The following is an 18,557-nucleotide window of genomic DNA, read 5'->3' on the forward strand; positions in this document are numbered from 1 at the left end:
TTGGAGCTTCTCGTATTTACACTGTGCCAAAGCAGAGTTTAAGTTGTCTGTGTGGCAGCAGCTCCTTCCTACGCCCCGCGGAGCTTGGGGGAAGGTGTGAGATCAGCTCACGCGTGGCAGCGAGGCTGCCAGGGAGACAGAACCGCCAGCTCACGCATGCCGGTGGAACCAGGGGGATTTTTGGTGCGGTCCCATCCCGTGCTTGGTGCTGGCCGGTTTCCCTGCCCCTGTGCGGGGCTGCTGCTCCACCAGGCTCAGCTTGTCCTGCTTGGATCACGCATGTGTGCCTGGTTAATTCACCTGTGAGTGTCCATCAGTGAATGCACAAGTGCCCAGTTAATTTACATTTGAGCACCCAACGAGCTCATGCATAAGCACCCAATTACTGAATGCATCAGCACCCAATTAATCATGTATGGGTGCTCTGGAGGTCAGGAGGGCAGCCACAAGGATCCTGCATGAGCACAGAACCTGCACACAGATCGCAATTAGTTCACACAGGATTAGTCCACTCGTGAATGCCCAGTTAACACGTGCAGTGCATGACTGCCTAATTACCTCGTGCATGAGCCCCCAATTAGTGCGTGCATGAGCACCCAAGTTGTTCACGCATGAGCACCCAGTTATTTTGCATATGAATGTTCAATTAGTGCGTGCATGACTGCTCCATTATTTCATGCATGAGCACCCAGTGATTTACAGGAGATTTCCCAGCTGGATCATCCATGAGCGCCCAGCGTGTCCTGGGCACGGGGACACCTTGGGGATGGAGGGAGCAGGGATGTGCTGCAGCGGTGCAGGATGAACCCCCATGGCCAGCCCAGAGCCCCTGGCCACATCCCAGCACCATGAGCTGAGCCGAGAGCAGCGCTGGGCTCTGCTCCACCACAAAAACCCAACCCTGGGCCGTGCTGTGGCTCATGGAGGCCAGAGCAGGTCATTACAACAGTCTGAAAACTTTAGGAAGCTTTTGATGTGCAGGCAGGACCCCTCGCGGATAAACTGTGTTGGGTTTAGGGCTTGCACAGGAGCGCCCAGCCCAAATGCTGTAATGGGAGGGAGGACACAAGAGAAAAAGTAGAGAAGTTCAAGGGCAGAAGTCAAATTAACTGTTCCTTAACCTGTGTCCCAAAAGCCCTGTGCCTCGTGGTCAGACTGGGAGCCCTGCACAGCCATGGGACACGGTCACACAGCACGTGGCTTTGAGGTGACTTTTGCTTTGGTGTTTATGTTGTCTCTAAAGCCACCTTTCCCCTCTGGAGAGATCCGATTAAAGGGAGTTCCCAGCTCTGGGCACATCCAGCTGGTTCGGGGGCCTGGGCTGTGTGCTGGGAGCCGCGGGCTGGCCGGCTTAGCTCTCGTCCCTGCGCACGCACAAAGGCACTTGTTATGCTCACATGCTGATACAACTGCACTGAGATTCCAGAGAGATGTTTTTATTTATGGATTCTGCATGAACTGCACACCGCAAGTCACTTGCAAAAACTTGAAGAGAACAGATGACCTGAATACATATTAACAAGGCTCACAAGTCATTTAGTATTAGTTTTTTTCTGCCATGCTCGCATGATGGCAAGGAGCATGCTACCTCGTGGAAAGCGATGTTGAGACAAAAAGTCGTCTAGAACTTGTCACACTTTAAGCCCGTTTGCCTTGGAGATAAGCCCGGGCTGCCCTGACGCGGTGCCACGCTGCAGCTGTCTCTGCTCCGGGCCAGAGCAGCGATATCCCACTGATACCGGAGTGTTCCCCTCCAGGCAGGAACACCTCGACACCCCACGCCTACCGCCCCATGGCTCCCGCAGCAGAAGCGGGGTGACTCCTTACCTGGCTGGGGACATGGGGACAGTTCCAGGTTCCTGGGATGCAGGATCAGGCGTGGGGACGAGGTGCTCAGTGCGCCGGGCATGGGGAGAACCTGGTTCCTATTTCTCTGGGGATGTGAGAGCAACCCCTGGGAGACAGAAATGCACCAGACGCGATCTTTGTAGTGATGAGAATTGCAGGTGGTGAAAATGCTTTATCATCCCAAATTTATGAACAATGAACAGAGGGACATGGGGTCTGATACGGATGTTAACGGACTGCTTACGGCGATCAAACCCTCAGCATTGGCGGTGGCAGCTCCCCGCTGCAGTTTTACAGAGCATTTCCTTTTATAGGGCACTTTCTTTTTCCACAGGATTTATTCAGGTTCTATAGCAGGGATTCAGGGAGATAATAATGTACATTAACCAGGGCGCTGAAAACTGCTTCGCAGACAAGATTGATCAAAGCAGCCCAGGACTGACAGCAAACCCTCTGTAATGCAGTTTGCACAACACTTGCCAAAACAATTGACTCCTGGTAAAAAATAACTCGGGCGGCTTTGGGGAGGCTGTGGCTGGCGAGGAACCTGTTCGGGCAGCCGAAAGCAGGCGGCTGCAGCAATGAGCTGTGGGCTAAGTTGTAGCAAAGTGGGTTTGGTTTAAATAAGAAGAAAAATGGCACGTCACTGTGGAGGTGCAGCGTGGAAGCGGAGCTGGTGCGATGCTGCAGCTGCGCTGTCAGCCCAGCTTTTGGTTTTCCAAACCTTTGCATTGTTTAGGGCACATGCACACAAAGTCTGTGTTTTTTGACTCGAAATCACCCAGGATTGGAAAACGCGTCCCGTGGGGAAGCATGTGGCCATGGGGCAGGAGGAGCGCAGCCTTAGACGGCAAAGGGCTCCTCACAGCCAGGCCCTTTTCCTGCTAATCCCTGTGAAGTGCCTTATATAGTGCACTCGGAGGAATTTATAAATAAACGCTTTTTGTCACTATTCAGGAACGCATCTCCCTCCGTGGCATTTGAAGCACATTTTTCCGTCAAGGCCACGCTCCGTCATGTGCAAAGGGCAGCGCCGAGCCTGCTGGGCGGCTCTTCCATGCTCTCCTGCTGCTGAAGGCTCTGGGGAAGGACGCAGGATGTAACTGGGATGATGTGGTTTACACTGGGATTACAGGCTGACACCCTCAAATTATCCATCTGAAGGCTGGAGGTCAGGTCCCATGCCAGCAGCCACAGTCCTTACAAAGTCAGCGCTGTCCAGCCCCACAGTGTTAGTCCTTGTTCGCTTTGCTGCTGCTCACTGGCTCCCGCTCATCTTGAGGCTGAAGCTCAGGTTTGGAATAGTAAATATTTTATTTGCTATTGAGAGTCTTGACCAGTATCTCAGAGGCTGCAAAGGTCACAGCAGGAAACATCTACTTCGTTAGCATGAGGGATCGGCCCGTTCTGGGCCGTCTCTTCACAAAGTGAAAACACAGCCATGAACTCCAGCCTTTCCCCCCCGAGTGCTCTTATCAGCCTCTCTTCCTGGAGCAATCATATTAGATAGATTTCAGTAGCCGGAGTGGTCTCCCTGGTTCTCAAGGCCACACATGCAATTAAAACTCCTCTCGTTAAGAGGCAGCTCAGTCCAGGCAGCATCTTCCCGCTGTCCACGCCGGGCAGTGCTGCGTGGGAACGGGAGGGCGCGGGAAGCAGGACAGCACGGGAACAGCGACTTTTTTGTTTCGCTGGGCTTTTCTTCAGGGGGCTTCTGCAAAAGGTTTCTTGGCACCTCCACTCAAGGGAAATGGAGTGACCAAGGTGGGAGCTGGTGGGGCAGGCGTGTGCCCGGAGCCCTGCCTGGGCAAGCCAAGTGTCACAGCCCTCTGCCAGGCTCCCGCCGGCCCTGCTGCTCCCTCGCTGCTCCTGTGAGACCCACGGACCCCTGGGGGGCCCGGCTCTCCCAAGGCAGTTCCCCCCAAGGGAATCGTGTCTCCCCAGAGCAATGAGTCCCTCCCAGAGGTTCAAGGTCACCTCCGGGGATCCGGGTCCCCAAGGCGGCTGGAACACCCCGGGGATCAGCTCCCTCAGACCAGGCCCCGGCTCCTCACAGCACCGGGGAAGCGCCCCCCCGCCCCCGCGAGGCACCGCCCCGCGCCGCCCCGCCCCGCGCTCGCCCCGCGGCATTGTGGGATGAAACAGGATGTAGGCAGAACAGCGCGGGCGGACGGGCCGGGGCGGCGGGCTGCGCCGCGATGCAGCCAATGGGGGCGCGGCGCGCAGGGTGGCGCAGCCAATGGGAGAGCGACGGGCCGCGCGCCGCAGCGGGCGGGGCGGTATTTGAGCGCGGCGCGGCGGCGAGGCGCAGAGCGCTCGGCGCAGCGAAGGGAGCGGAACGGAGCGGGCAGAGGCGAACGGGTTCCGGTCTCCTCCCACCTTTTCTTCGCTGCCGTGCCTCGCCTCGCCCTCCCAGGGTGGCCTTGTCACTGTGAAGGTGAGCGACACCCTCCGCCGGGGCGGCGGGGACCGGTCGCTTCGTGTGTGAGGTGGCGGCGGGGCCGTTCCGGGGGAGGGGGTCGAGGTCCTGGCGGCCTGCCGGCTCCGACTATTAGCGGTCCCCGGCGGCTCTCGGAGCCCGCCCCGGTAGCCTGCCGCCCGTGCGTTGCTGGCCGTGCTCCGGGCAAGGTCACCGCTGCCTCGGGTGCCCCCGGGGCTCCCCCCGTGAAGGTCACGCAGGGCTCCGGCCTGCACATGCGCCCGCTTCCTGGGAGCGTCTGCCCGGGCTTGCTGCTGCCCTGGAGGGGAAGGGGTTGTGCCGCTCCCCCTTCCTAGGGCCCTGTCCTGCTGTGGTGGGTGAAGCAGTGGGTGCTGGGCTTGGGCCTCGTCCCCATTTTCGAGTTCCACATTGTCCTGCTGGGGAAGCAGTGGGTGCTGCGCTTGGGTTCATCCAGCTCCCAGGGCCCCATCCTGCCTGGGGAGGGAAGGGGTGGGTGTGGGGGCTTGTGCCTCATTCTCCTGAAGCTGCATCTTGCTCTGGTGAGGGAAGGAGTGGTGGCCAAGCTGGAGTATCATCCCCCTTCCAAAGACCCATCCTGTCCTGCTGGGGGAGTGGTTGGATGCTGGGCCCGGGCCTTGTCCTCCTTCCAAGACCTCACTGTACCCAGATGAGGGAAGGTTTGGGTGCTGGCTTGGGCCTAATCCCCCTCCCAAGGCCCATCCTGCTCTGATGGGGAGCAGTGTTGGTACGGAAGCTGTGCTTCCTCCCCTCCCAAGGCCTCGTTCTGCCCTGGAGTGGCTTTTCTAGAGCTGTGGTCTTCCTCCATTAAGATGCCATCCTGTCTGGGGTGTTTGGGCTTTGTGGTTTTCCTCAGAGAGGGCCAGACTTGGGTGGCAAGACCCTGAGGGCCAACTGTGGCCTTGTGGTTTAGGGATCAGGTGTGTATGTGGTGTTGCTGGGCTGCCTTGTGGGCAGGATGTCCCCAACCCCACGGGGAATGTGCTGAGATGGGGGCCCTGCTCTGTGAAGTTCTTGTGGGTGGATAGGGTGACTCTCAGAGCTGTTCTCAGCCTCAGGGTGGGTGTGGGGACCCTCCCTCTGGCTGTCAGCCTCTGTCATGGCTGGCCTGGGAAGGATGCTGTGCCCTGGAGCAGCGTGGTGCTAGGCTGGGCAGCTCTTGCAGCTCTACTGAAGAGGAATAATGCACTGAGATGCTCTTTGCCTGAACAATGAAGAAGGAAGATGCTTTTTGCAGGTCACTGGTTATGTAATGGGAAGTGCCCTCTGAACTCATGGTGCAGTGGAAGTGTGTGAAGAAAGGCCTGATGTGCATGAGAGCTTGATTGCCCTCTTTCCCTAAAGAGGCTTTCCTTGAAGAATGACCCACAGGTGCCCTACTGCCCTTTTCCTGTGGGCTGGACATCCAGGAGACTTTTTCCAAGGGATTGCCAGATTCCTGGATAGTGAATCCAAATCTACAGGCAGTTGGAGTGTTCTGAGCCATGTCTTGTCCTGCCAGGGTTTCTGGGCCACAGGCTAAAACCCACTGGCTTAAACCACATCAGGGAGAGAAACAAACCGTCTGGCCGTGGCTTTTCCAGAGCTGTGGTAGGCGTGTGTGCTCTCTAGTGTTTGTGCTCAGTTCCTGTCATTTCTCCTGATGCTATTAGTGTGTGTTAATAGCAATGCTCCGTTAAACATTTCATCTAAAATGTATAAATTAAGGTTGCAATAGAAGTCTTCAACTGCAGGCAGAGTGAAGAATTGAAGTATTGTAATCAGAGGGCTGCAATTATGTAACTGGATTCTCTTTCTCTCTGGGTAGCAGCCTCCTTTAATTGCTGTAACAAAGCTACTCCTTCAGTTTTCTGGGACTGCTCCAGGAAGCGATCAGTGCACCAGATTTTCTTCACTCCCCAGTAGAGCTAAAAATGTGTAGTTTCACTATTTCAAAACATACTTGGTAGTATCACTCAAGACTTACAGCACTGTAAAAGGATTTAGCAAACTTAATGGTGCTCTGCAGGCTTAATTGGAGGCACTCCTGGCCATTAAGAAGCTTATTCCCACAAAGTTTCAATATGCTCTGGTAAGAGCTGCTCCCAAGGTGAGCAGCTGTGGTCCTTCTCAGCGCAGGCCGTTGCTGGATGGGTCGCCTAGATAACAGGTGGCTTGGGGGCGAGGGTCCGGTGCCTGCAGGGGTGTTGGGGTGTGCTAGCCAGCAGCAGGGCTGCACAGGGCTCCTTCCACAGGGGGTGTGCTGCAGCCTTTGCTTGACGAGAGGCTGCAGGGCTGGGATTCCCAGATCCCCATTTTCTAGAATAAAACGAACTGCACTGAAAACTTCCCAATGCTGAACATCTCCCTGGAAAGTCCACAGCAGATCTATGTGTAAATGGCTTCAGTGACTGGTATGAACCACCTGAACCAAGGTGGCCAAACACTTGGCTCCAGTGCACCCCTTTCTGGTTTCGTACAGGTCAAGGCAGCACTTGTGTGCTGGTTTCTAGCATCTGTGTTGTGGTTTGCAAACAGGGAGAGGAAAAGGCGGTGGCTTTGCCAGGCCTTTGCTATGCCAGCTCTGTGTGGGGCTTGCTGCCCCTGTTTCCAGGCTGCAGTGTGGTGTTAACCAGTTTCTGGCTCGTCAGACCAGCTTTGTCCCATGGGAACAGCTGAAGTCTGGGTTTCAGTGACAAAGCAGCCGTGAGGTGAGGGGGTGGTGACTGGCTGAATGTGGAACACCACTCCTTCCAGGCTAACCTCGCAGCAGTGACTGTAATCCTGGCATGGGGTGGAATAAAAAGCACCACTGCTGTTAACATGCTTCCTGAGCTTCCCTGCTGGATTGTATTTTGGGATCCATCGCTCACAAGGCTCTGAATAGGTGATGCTCCAAACCACTGGTGCTCCTGGAAGGCACACTTGGCTGTAGGCTATTGATGTTCAGCAGGGCAGTGGCTCTCTGCAGATCCCACCTCTTCCCACGTAAGCTTTTTCTGTATGTGTTTTTTGCAGGTGCTGATGTTGGGCTGTCTCTGATCTAACCTCCAGACATTGCCAGCACCACAGTGCTCTGACTATAAGGGGCATTTTAGCCTAGGACTACTGTAGGCCACCCTGGTAAACTCAGCTTGGGTGTAGCAGGGGGCTTGTAGTATCAGTTTGTGACACAGCCTGCCACAGAAAGGACAACCTCTGATGTACAGGAAGCTTCTCTTTTCTTGGGAAGGGATTAAAGCAATCTATGTTCTGCCTTAGGTTCACGATGTCTGACAGAAAGGCTGTGATAAAGAATGCCGACATGTCCGAGGACATGCAGCAGGATGCTGTCGACTGTGCTACGCAGGCAATGGAGAAGTACAACATAGAGAAGGACATTGCAGCATATATAAAAAAGGTAAGGGGGCTGTTTTGGCTGAGACTTCCTGAAGCTGCTCAGTGTGTGTGCTGGTCATGAGCCTGAGTGTCTGAGACTTCATACTCATGTGTTTGGGAGAGAGAAGATGCTTTCTTCTTTGCTGCTTTAGTGCTGTTCCCAAGAAGATGGAGTGACTTGTCCAAGGTCAGAGGAGGGCTGTGGCAGAGCAGGGCTTGGTGTGTTGTTCTGGCAAGCTCTGAGCAGTGTGAGCGCTGTCCCTCTGGATTTGCCAGCCCAGGAAGAGCTGGCTCAGTCTCTTTAGCACTTGCTCCCCAGATGCTGCTGCTGGACCTGCAACACCAGTGCAGGGTGGGATTACTCCATTTCCCTCTGGGTGGGCAGCTGTGCATGTGCAGTTCTGTCTGCTGTGTTCCTGGCTCTGGGACAGGTGGTGTGGAGGAGGATGGAGCCTTGAGCTGGCTGGCAGGGTTGGGAAAGGTGCTGCTTCAAAACCAGCACAAGCAGCTGCCCTGGCTTGTGGAGGGCTGTTTCCCCATTTGCAGGAGCCCATTAACTTAACAAGTATCAAGCTTGATGGCATCTGGGGAGCTGTCAGTTCCCCCTGTAGCCACTTCTGATGGCTGGACAAAGTGCTTTTGAAAGGGCAGAGTGTGCTGCTTAGGCTCTGCAGTCCTGGTACCTGGGCTAGCTTTTGGGCCTTGCTTGTAATCTAGGCTTGAATGTAAAGGATTCAAAGGTGTCTCCTAACTTCTCAGATCACTTTGATCGGAGGCAAGACATCTCCAAGTGCTTGGGGCGAAGCAGCCTGTAAAGTGAGTGAGTGCAGCAGAAGGCATCCAAGAAGTTGGCCTTTATTTCCTGAGAGTGTGTTGGGAGGAGGGAAGCAATTGAATGCACCTTCGTGCCCTGGCAAGAAAGCTTTTCTGTACTTCAAAGGTTACCTGCAAAGAGCTCAAAGTGTCTTGCTGGTGTCTGAGAACTAGCACTGGCTTTAATCTTGAATGTAGAGTCTGTTCTTCTGGCTCTGTCTCAGGGGAGGGAAGGGTGATCTTGGGAGTTCTGTATTAATTAGAGGGAGGAGAATGGTCTTTAACCCTATCATACCTGCTGAGTACAAGACTGACTATTAAGCCAGCATTCAGCTTGCTCACTTCTGACCTCTTAGATCCTCATGTGCTCTCTGTTTCAATGCAGATTTTCTCCGCTATATGTGAAGAAGAGCCAGACTTCTCTTTCCTTTTTTTAGGTGACCTTTAAACTCAAATGCCTTGCTGGGGCAGACATGCCAAAGTCTTTTTTTGTGTTTTGTGAGTGGGCTTGGAATGGGAGAGGAGGAATATTCCCCCGAGCCTACACGCAGGGCTTGAATAGCACCGCACCAGGGAGCGCTCTTAGGCCTGCTCCCTCTGCCCGGGGCTGATGGGCGCTCCAAGTCTCAGGAGATAATTCGCTTGTGTTGAAGCCTTCAAACAATCTGGTGCAGAGGTCTGGTTGTGTCAGTCACTACCTTGCTTAGTGTAACAGTGTCTGGCTTTGGGGGATCTAAAGATCCTGCAGGTGGGAGGAGAGGCGATAGTGTGTGAACAGAACCAGCTAAGAGTATGTACTTAAAACTATTTTCATGTGGGTTTTCTTGGCCTTAATGCCTCTCTTCTCTTTCTTCAGGAATTTGACAAGAAATACAACCCAACTTGGCACTGCATTGTTGGCAGAAACTTTGGCAGCTATGTAACACACGAGACAAAGCACTTCATCTATTTTTACTTGGGTCAGGTTGCAATTCTTCTCTTCAAGTCTGGATAGGAAGTAGGAGCAAGTGAAGTTTGGACTGTAATGCACTGATGGCTGAAGCCACGACTCCCTTTAACATGGCTATGCCGCTGCATGGACTGTATACTATATTTAATGTGTATATGTTGCAGTAAAAATCTACTTCTGTTTAGTTGCCTGAGAAGAAGGCGGCATTTTTTTGTTACTGCTTTTTTTTTTTTTTTGGTTGTATTGCACTAGGAAACCTGTAAATGCTTAATCAATGGCCTTTACGTGGGAAGAAATAAAACTATTCCACAACAGCTCCCTCGGTGGTAACTCCTTCTTTGAGGCTGGGAAAACTTATTTGGGCAGGCCAAAAATCCCTGACATCCTTACCGAGTTTTATTAGACTGTTAATCTTGTAACGAGGAGCAAAGCCAGTGTGAGCCTCCGTCCCCACCCTGCAGACTGCAGAGAGCTGGCTCTCCCAGTAACCGCGGGCAGGTGCTTAGACCTGCCCTGAAAGCTGGTGGGTGGCTCTTGATCCCGTGGCTTTCTACACCCAAGTTGAACTCCAGCTCGGACTGTGATAACCAGACTTGCAGCTGGCACCCTTGCTCTTTCTGTGCCCACCGCTGTGTGAAAACATTGGCTCTGCCGAAATATTGACCTAGACTTGTCAGCAACTCAGCCTGGTCTAGAAGACTTCAAACATCCGCCTGAGTTGCTGCTTGTGCCGAAAGCAGCATCCTGGGGCTGAAGTCTTCAGACCTTGGTACTGAGATCTAAAGCCACGGGGCCTGTCCCTGAAATGGAGTAGGATATCAAATTGGTGACTGCTGACAACAGCTCGATTTGGCGTGTTCTTAGCCAGTTGTTTCAACACTGCCTTAACTTGATGCTCTCCTTAAAGCAAGCTAGTCATGTGGAAGACTTGTAAGTGGCCACTGTCTTTTCTTTTTTTTTTTTTTTAATTTTCTGTAGCTGATAAGCTATTTCTGGAGGACTGTCCTCCATGTCCAGATATCTGCTTTTGTTCTTAAAGCACAGTACCAAGAAGTTAAATTTACATGTGATGTTTGTGTGAAGGAAACTCATGTAACATCTGCTTCAAAGGCAGACAAATGTCTTGGTCTCCAATAGGTTCAGCAGTGATGTTGTCTTAGTATGTACTGACTCTTGGATTACGCTGCAGGAAGTTCTTTTTATCTGGGTGTGCAGAAATGCTGTGCGGTGGCAAGTAAATACCTGGTGCTTGTCGTAAGGTCTATATATTGGTTTGCTAACTAATGCATAGATAATATTGGGGGGCTGGTGAGCCTGACTTGTGTCTCTGAGATAAATTTGGTGTTGGTAACAAGTCACTGCTGGGGTGGGAAGAGCAGAGGGAGGGAGCTCTTCATTGTGAAATGACTTGCTGACCCAGGTTGACTACTTCCTGAAGTAAAAGTCCTTCTTGTCTCTGTGCAAAATCCAAAGTATGCCTAATTTTGTAATATTGATAGAACAATGTTGTAACTAGAAAGAATGTAGCTGTCATAACTTCATGTTGATGGAAATGTCTGCACTGGGGTAATGTGCCTTGGACTGTCTGGGGCACTTTTGTGGTCTTGTCTATTCAGGAGTCTGCTCTGGATCTGAAAGGAGAATGTTCTGGGTTTGTTTTTTTTCCAAGCATGAGTCTAATGTGAACCTGTTCACAGTCTCTCATGGAGCGAGATCTGTTCCCTTCATAACTGCAATGGCTCAAATACCATTTATTTTTTTCAAACATTAAAGGTGAATTGACACATTTAAACAGCCTCTAGTTTCTTTTTCATTGCCAGCTGTCCCAAGAGAAAACTGCACTTGTCCAGTGAGGGTGAGCAGGGAGTTCTCTACCCTGGAAGATGCCGATGACCAGAAGGACGCAGGAACTGATCCCAGCCTGAGCTGTGTCTGTGGGAAAGCAGCACTTCCAGGGATGTGTGGTTGTATCCAGGGTGCTGCAGCAGGGGCAGTGTGCCCCAGGACTGACACATGCAAGTAGAAAGTGGGTTTAGTGCTTCCTTGGATGTGTCACTGCAGCAGGATCCTGCTTCAGGCTGGAGAAAATAAACTCTAGCTTCCACCTCTAGCAGTTAGGCAGTGAACCTGAGCCCTGCTCAGCCCTGTGTGACACGGGTGCTGTGTCCTCAGCCGTCCCCCTGAGCCATTGTCTGTGTAGCTCTGGAAGACACAGACTGCCTGAAGTTCAGCAGCACTCCCTCTGCACAGCCAAGAGCAGGCTGAGGTTTAACGGGGAGCTTTCTGTCCCGCTGCCTTCGCCTCCTGCTCCTGGCAGCTGTCTGATGGCTTTTGGCTTTCACTTTTTCCATTGCCAGCTCCGCTTTGTCTCCAGTTTCCACCAGGCTCAGGTGTCTGATGTGATGCCTGTGAGCATTAACTGCTGCTGTGCTGGAGAGGCCACCAGCATCCCAAGGACAGCCACTCCCTTTCAACAGCAGCATGAAGTTATTTGGAAACATCTGGATCTGGGGCACTGAGTGGAAGGTATGTATCTGGGGAAAACATCTGGTAGAAGAAACTTTCCAGATGTGTTTGGCCAAAAATACTATTTAAATGTTAATATGTTACTGTCCTGCCTTACAAGTGCTCTGAAACCTCTGATTGCAGGGGAGGTGGAGGTGCTGGGCACGGGATGGTGCCTGCAGATATAATGTGTGTGTGTGTTTGCTGTGGGGAACAGTGTGGTTCTTGGCTGGGGAGAGTGTCACATTGTTTTCTCTTGTACAAATCAAGTTATTCAATTCCTCATGTCAAGTATTTTTTCCAGATGTGGCCTTACAAAAGCAAAGCTTTGTGGCCCTGTGGAGCGGACAGGCTGGTTTCTGGTAGCTGTGCTCCATGTTGTACTAGACGTTATCTAGGGTTCATTCCTCTGGGAGGGAGCATGCTGTAAAGCCGCAGGAGGTGTGTGACCCCGTTAGCGGGAGCCTTGCTCCATGCCTGCCTAGTGTGATATTCTTCCCCTTCTTCTGTGACCGCCTGCAACACCTGGGAAGGGACAAAGTGACAGTGATGTCCTCCCCACCCGGGAATCCTGCGCAGGGCCTGGGTGTCGCAGGCTGCCCCTGTGGGGACATGCAGCCCGCAGGGCTGTGCGCCCCTTCCCTCCTCCCAGCAGAGCCTGCAGCCCTGCCCTTGCAGCCTTCGTCACCCCCGAGCACGTGGAAGCAGAGCCTGTCGCTGGTGAACCCGGTACCCAACAGGCGTGTTCCCTTTCACAGTGCTTTTGCAGGAGATTTGAAATGAAGAGACAGAACACGGAATTCATTTTTATCTCACTTTCAGTCTGACGGGTAAATCCTTAGGAGGCCAGTGCCACTTCACGAAGGACACGGGGCTGTGCCATCCCTGCCCACCCGAGGTTTCCCTGCTTTGTTCTATTTATTGAGCAACGGTTCTGACACCCTTTTCCAGCCTGTGACTCATAGCAGCAGTGTCTGTGCATAAGCCATGTGTCTTGGAGCGCTTTATAGATACAGGAGCTGCAGGAGCCGACTGTTTATTAAAAGATGATCAGATGTTTCCTCCCTTAAGGCAATGTCTAGCTGAGGCTGAGTAATAACTCATTACCAACGAGACAAATAACTGCTTATCACCAGGTCAGTGCCTTCCCCAGCCCTTCTTGTTCCCAACGGCAGGCACTGTCTTTCTGTGCTGAGCACTGGTGGGCTCAGCACCCCTCTGGGGTGAGAAGGGAGCAGCCCTGCCAGACCCTGCACCGATCCCTGTCCTGTCCCTACCTTGGGGGGGTTAACCCCAGGCTCCGCTCTGCAGGATTTGGCCCTGAGTTAAGCTTGAGGAACAGGTTTTGTCCAGCCCTGGTGTAGCTGGTTTTTCTCCTGCCTCTGGAAGCAGTTCTGGCCTTGCAGGCCACGTCTTTCTGTCCTAGTGCTGGGGACATGGAGCAAATGCACCAGAGCTGGCTGTGGCCTGTGGAAAAATCGATGGTGGAGCAGTGCAGCATGCCGCAGAGGGGTGAGGCGGGTGTCATGCTCGGCCGTGTCCCCTGTCCCCTTGTGCTGGCCCCTCGCTGCCCCACACAGCAGCAGCACTTGCTCACGGGCCCCTCAGAGTGGGTCCAGCTCTTGTCCCCTTGCATGGCGTGGGGCTGGGACCCTTGCAGGCTGGCTCAGAGCTTTTCCTCAGACGCCATCCTCCGGCGCGGCTGCCACAGCCCTCCCCTGCCAGATGCCATGGAATCGCTCCATGTCCTTTGTTCCCTCCTTTGCTTATGTGTCTCTGTTGATTTATGACCATTGCAGAGCAGCCTGAGTGCGACTCAGTCACTTGCCCAGATCCCAGCCAGCCTGTGTGCCCTCACTCTCAGCCTGCCAGGTGGGGAGGATTTGGGGGAGAGATCCAAGCCCCCCCTGCATTTAAACACATGCACGGCCTTTTCTTTCACCTCCTTCCAGCCTGCCTGTGAATGAAGTGCTTTCAGGGGGAGGAGATCGCTGGGAGCCCCGCTCTCCCCGTGCATTGGTTGCAACCCATAAAAGCATCTGAGGAATTCGCCACGGTGGTCCCTGCGCGGGGTGAGCCAGTGAAAGCCGCCCTTTGTTCCTGCAGCCCTGGCGTCCCACACAGGAACGGGGCTGGACACGGCTGGACGTGTGCTCTGCTGACATGTCACCCTTCGCAGCCCCTGCGCGGGTGCCGCGCTGCACCGGGGCCTTCGGGGAAGGGATTTCACGTCCCTTACCCCGGCCTGAGCAGGCACCCGGGGGGAGCAGCGCTGGGCACCGCCGGGTGCCATGGAAGATTTCCCCGGGCTGGGCTGAGTGCCTGCTGACACACGCGGTGTGACCCCAGCTTGAGCCTGGTGCTGCTTAAGCTGAGTCAGAGGAATGGAAATCCCTTCTTACATAGATATTTTTCCACAAAGTGTTTGATTACAGGTTTGGGGATTAATCTCGCGCCCATCTTGCCCCGTTCCCCGTCTGGCCGCGCCGCTCGCCTGCTGCCTGCTCTGGCAGGAAAGGACGGAGGCGCTGACACGGAGCCAGGCCGTGCCTCCGCTGCAGCCTGCACACAGGCGGCTGGCACCCGGCCCGGAACGCCGCTCTGGAAAAAAATAAATGCCTTTTTTGTTTTTGAGGAAAGCCCAGAATGCTTCCACAAGGACAAAACCTCTTTCTGAATCTGCTTTTAAAAGTCCTATTTCCTCTAAAGGTTCGCAATGACCTGGCCAAAAGTGTCTGCTCTGCCGCGGGTCAGCTTGGACGGGGTAAACCTGGACCCACGTTGCAAAGTCTCCTCTGAAACGGCAGCTTGCAGGGGGACTGAGGGACGGCACCCCTGTGTCTCTTCCCAGCAGGGTCCCCACTGTGGGTGCTGGCGGTTCCGCTGGCAGGGGGTCCCTGCGCCTTTGCTGTGTTGTAATTAGCAGAAGAAAACCATAGCGTGACTCAGCGAGCTCCGGGTGCCAGGCCAGGGCTGCGACGCTGCCCCGTCCTCTGACTGACGCGTACGACTCAGGCAGAGCCTGGGCTGGCTAAAGATCCCGTGTTACTTAAATATTTTATAGAAAATCATTAAGCAATTAAATCTGGCAGATCTCACATCATAGAAAAAGCAGCTTGAAGTCTGTGCAGTCAATGCTTCCCAGTTGTTTGGGACGTCTTCTTGGAGTCTTAACTCCAATCCTTGCTTCAGAATAACTATAATTATCACTTAATTGCCATTATTGTTTAACATTTTTAGCATTTGCAAGTGCAAACTGTTACAGTTTTCCATGCAGATACAATCAGTAGCCAGGGTTCACAATGCAAGCAATTAAAATCCCGTGATTATTACGAGCCTGCGTGTCTATGCAACAGCTTCAATCTGCATAATTTGCCAAGACGTAGGCTAGAAACTCAGACAAATTTAGCATTTATTTAGTAACCCAGCAAAGCTACTACCTCTCGCTGCCTCCAATGATTTGCATGTACGGCACTTTTTGGAAGGACGTGAGGGCTGAAGGGAGGGGAAAGAAAGCATTTTCTAGAATGCATCCCTGGAGAATATACAGCAAAGATAAAATTATGCACATGAATTATGCAGATGAATTATGATTTCACTCCTATTTTTGTTGGGATTAGCTCATGTTTGGTGTGCAGCCCTGGCAGGTTGCTGGCGCTTCGGCAGCGCGCAGAGCGCTCTCGCCAGCTCCCGGCGCGTCCCTGCGCTCTCGGGTCCCTCGCTCCCCGGAGCCTCGTGGGGACCGGCCGTGAGGATGCAGCCCCTGCGCCTTCGTGGGAAAGTAGTTTTTGTCTGTGTTAATTTATGGCACCTCTTTTGAAAACGCGCAATGGATGAAAACAAGATTTAGGTGTAAAACTAAAAAAGCAAGCCTGCACTGTTTTGTATAGAGTAGGAGGCGTTTGCGGGCTCTGCTGCCACCAGCCAGGCTTCACCGGCGTCCCCGGGGTCCCCAGCGCCCCCCGGGGAAGGCAGGCGTGGAAACATTCCCAGCTCCGGGGAGAGGATCGTGAGGAGGAGGCGGTGGCGGCGTTTCTAAAGTCTGCGCACCAGCCTCAGCTGCGTTCCCAGCGCACAGGCGAGGAAAGCCGTGTTAAATCAAGCCTGCAGCCCTTCCAGGAGAAACAGCTCCGGAATCCTGAGCCCAGGAGGGCTGGAGACCCCAACCCATGGGGGTTTCCATGTGAGAGGTGGTTTAATGGCCCTCAGTGCAGGGGGAGAATTATCCTAATTAGCCAAATCACCAGGGCACCTGTACGCAGGGGGAGGGCTCAGGGAACCAACTGGGGGGTCCAGGCTGCGGTGCCCCATCCCCACGTCCCATTGCTGCTGCTGCTGCCTTGGAGTGACATCCCTGACAACCCAGCAGTTGTTTGTGTGAGAAAATGAGATTAGGAAAGTATTTCAAGTATTTGTGTCTGTCCTTCAGTGGCGAAGCAGCCCGGAGCCAGCGCTGTTTGTCCCGTCAGCTGGCCGGCAGCTTGGGAAAACAGCCGGGAAGGTGCTGGGAGGCACCTCGGGCACCAGCAGAGATAACGCTGAATTTGCAGATGCCTTTGGGGAATGGTGCGTATCCTGGTGCAGGCGGGGGCACTCGCTAAATCCCCCTCCCAGGGATGGGGTGGCTGTGTGTGCAGGTTTGCAGGACCCCTCTGCGGCCGGGGGCTCCCCGGGCAGCCCCTGCACCCAGCTCAGCTCTGGGACGGGTGGTTCTTCTGTTCCCGCTGTCCTCAGCCCGGCCGCTCTCCACCCTGAGCCAGTCACCGGAGGACCAGCGTGGCTGAGGACGACACAGGTCGTGACACCGGTGTGTAACGCCTGGCGATGCTCTGCACCGTGCAGGCAAAACACAGGTGACTGGTGCAGCCACATCGACTTCCCCACATGTATGAGCATACCAGAGCATCGGGGATTTTTCCTGGGTTCAGGTGTTCGATCTGCTTTGAAATGCTGCTGATAGGAAAAGTCAGTAAATTTGGACAGTCCCAGGAAAGAGAACCAAAGGCAAGACGGGCAGAAACAGCAGTGTCCAGGAAAGCCTGGGCCTGTAACCCTCCAAAATTCCCCCTGAGTTTTGGGCCAGTTATGTTCCCAGAGCAACAAGATTAAGATGAACTCCCTCCATTTTGCCTTTTACAGGAAGAGACACAGCTGACAAATCTGGAAGGCGAGGAGGAGGCAGCGAGAACCGGCAGCAGCTCCCAGGTTATCACTTTGTTGAAACCAGCAGGTATCTGCCGTGCCCTTGAGCTCTCTATCGTGGCTCCTCTTTAATTTGGCTTCCCAGTGGCAGCTGTCAGCATCCCTGCATTATCAAACCACCTGCCTGAATTTCAAGGATCTCATCCATGTATTCAGCAGGAATATAAATTTCTGGGAGCTCTTGATGGCCTTGAGATCAGAAGAGCCAGCCCGGGGGTTTCTGCTGCGCTGTGCTGGCACCCTGAGCTGGAATTTCTCTTGGCTGGGGTGTCTGCTGGGGGGCTGCAGGGACGGGGGTTGGTGGAAGCTGTAACCAAACAAGACGGGCAAACTGTTGTTGGTGTTTTTCTGGCCACAGCCCCGCTCCGCGGTGCCCGGAGGAGCATGCTCCCGCTTGCCCTTGTAAGCCGGTCCTCCCGTGTCCCAGCAGCATCACGGCTGGGGGCACCCGGCCCGGGAGAAACAAGCCCAAGCGGCACAGCCCGGGGAGGACACTCACTGCACGTGTTTTTAAGCCAAATGTGGCTCCTGGAATCAACAGAGAGGGAGATTCCTCTGCAGCCTGGGGAGCCATCCTGTCCACGTTCTTCCCTGGGACCTTCAAAGGAGCGGAGGAATCCAATTCCCACTCATTTGCTTTGAAAACACCAACCTAAAATTGTAATGATGGCATGCTGTATTACAGGGGAGGAAAGAACCCACCAGACTAGCTACATTGTTTTCCTAAGACCGGGGTGTTGATGATTTAATAAGACTTACATTTTTAACAATATTATGTTGGTTAATGTTGGAAGGTGTTCCTACAATTAATGAAAATTTCATAGACTGACTGGGGAAGAAAGAGCCCATTTTATGTCCCCTACCAGATGGCCTGAGCCAGCTGCTCACTCTTTTTCTTTGAACTGTGATTCTAATGACTTCTCCGTCCTTTGAAGTCGGTCTCTGAGCTGCTGAACCAGATGTATTTGCATGATAGTAGCAGAGCATGGTTAACAGTTGCCGACTTTTGCTATTTTCCCTCATGGCCACTGCTGGATACTGCAATGTTTGCTTTTATTTGGGGTGAGGGCTTTCTAGGCGCTGGTAAAATGCGTCTTGGTGTAACATCGCTGGCTGCAGTGAGTTATTCCCTAAATCCACAGCGTCTTTACGCAGCTCTCAGCTGGTTTCATTGCTCTATAAACCCAGGCGGCAGTGTGAGTCTGCTTTCAGTCACAGATTTATTAGGGCCTCACAGAAGCGGGGGCTGCTGTCAGAAATGTGAATTTCAGCACCGATTTAAAAACAGAGAACGAGAAGAAAGGAAGAGCTTTAAATATGTATTAAGAAGTTTTAAAAAGAATAAATCACAAAATAAAATAAGTCTTTTTATACACTGGCTCGCAGAGCACTTACAGGATATCAAACAGCGGCTCTCCCCAGGGC

At 53.4% G+C, this 18,557-nt stretch overlaps 1 protein-coding gene and 1 long non-coding RNA gene across 3 annotated transcripts; both read left to right on the top strand.

Annotated features, from left to right (window-relative positions):
- The first annotated feature begins 4,068 nt into the window (after positions 1–4,068).
- On the top strand, positions 4,069–11,217 carry DYNLL2 (dynein light chain LC8-type 2). 2 transcript variants are annotated; one of them, XM_005503246.4, is made up of 3 exons: positions 4,069–4,285; positions 7,547–7,685; positions 9,333–11,217. In XM_005503246.4, exons 2-3 carry the CDS (start codon positions 7,554–7,556, stop codon positions 9,468–9,470), a joined length of 270 nt encoding a protein of 89 aa, XP_005503303.1. In that variant the 5' UTR covers positions 4,069–4,285; positions 7,547–7,553; the 3' UTR covers positions 9,471–11,217. The 2 variants fall into 2 exon arrangements, with proteins under 2 accessions (XP_005503303.1, XP_005503302.1); XM_005503245.4 differs by lacking the exon at positions 4,069–4,285 and having other exon boundaries at positions 7,528–7,685.
- A 5,142-nt stretch (positions 11,218–16,359) lies between these two features.
- On the top strand, positions 16,360–18,502 carry LOC110359391 (uncharacterized). The gene is made up of 3 exons (XR_002414547.2): positions 16,360–16,496; positions 17,070–17,160; positions 17,491–18,502. It is a non-coding gene; the product is annotated as an uncharacterized LOC110359391 (long non-coding RNA).
- Positions 18,503–18,557: the final 55 nt, after the last annotated feature.

This window comes from Columba livia, chromosome 20 (genome assembly GCF_036013475.1).
Source record: "Columba livia isolate bColLiv1 breed racing homer chromosome 20, bColLiv1.pat.W.v2, whole genome shotgun sequence".
NCBI classification, from domain to species: Eukaryota; Metazoa; Chordata; class Aves; order Columbiformes; family Columbidae; genus Columba; species Columba livia.